The following is a 1,007-nucleotide window of genomic DNA, read 5'->3' on the forward strand; positions in this document are numbered from 1 at the left end:
GAATTAATTTTATTAGTTTCTAGAAAAGAAATGCATATACAAATATAGGCAATTCACAAAAGCAACCCACAGTACATCAGACGGTAGTTTATACCGAGGAATTGTATGTAAATCTATTTGCGAGCCAAGCGGTATTATTATATACATGATTTAGATGGAAGCATTTTATAAATGAAAATTACATTTCCTTCTAGAATAAACGTCAAAAATGTCGCAGAAAATAGGAACGGATAACTTTGAATCTACAGTCAAGTGCTGTTCTTAATAATATTGCAGAATCATTATTTATTCTTGATCTTGCACGTCATTTGTTTCTGTAGTTACAGTTGCCGGAAGTAAGTATGCCATTTCTTTTAAGAATTACTCTATTCTCGTGAACCGAGAGTGATCGTAAGCGAAAGATCGATAAAAGTGTCGATGAAAAGTATTATTTTGGTTTATTTCGAAAAACTTGCTGGTTGTCTTTTATTGGCAAGAAATAAGAAACGAGATATTGCTATGATATGAGATATCGACGAGAACGAAGATATTGCTTCTACGCTGTAAGCCGTTGGGAGGCTGTTTATAAAGATAGAAATTGATAACCTTTGTGATAGAAACCAAATACATTTTCTGCTTTGTACTGGTGAAGCGTCACTTATCGTTAGCAGAAAGCGGAAGATATAGGAGATAAAAATGATTCGGTAATGCTTTTCCAAGGTCTTTCCCTCCGTCTTCCGGTAGCAAGAAACGAAAAGGAATTGAAACACGTCTGTCAAGTGGTGAAACAGGGTAAAGCATTGTACAACGAAAACCCTGTGGAATTTATTCCAGGAGAAGGGAAACCTCGGCTAAGCATCCCGATAAAGATGAACGAACGTTTTCCGTTACACCTAGCAGCTTTCAAACTGAGAAGGAGCTCTAGCACAGCTTCCAACTGGCCAGCGGGGAAACCAGATACCCGAAACGCCAGTAAATCATCCAGGAGACGGAACTTGGCGAGCATCTCGATGGAGATGACGAATGTT

At 37.9% G+C, this 1,007-nt stretch overlaps 1 protein-coding gene across 1 annotated transcript; it reads left to right on the forward strand.

Moving 5' to 3' along the window:
- Positions 1–686: 686 nt before the first annotated feature.
- Positions 687–1,004, forward strand: Tsp_14905 (conserved hypothetical protein; the record flags this gene model as incomplete). Its single annotated transcript, XM_003368292.1, has 1 exon — positions 687–1,004. A coding segment is annotated over exon 1 (318 nt), but the record flags the coding sequence as incomplete, so codon positions are not given.
- Positions 1,005–1,007: the final 3 nt, after the last annotated feature.

Source organism: Trichinella spiralis, assembly GCF_000181795.1.
Source record: "Trichinella spiralis strain ISS 195 chromosome Unknown Scfld2742, whole genome shotgun sequence".
Lineage (NCBI taxonomy): Eukaryota > Metazoa > Nematoda > Enoplea > Trichinellida > Trichinellidae > Trichinella > Trichinella spiralis.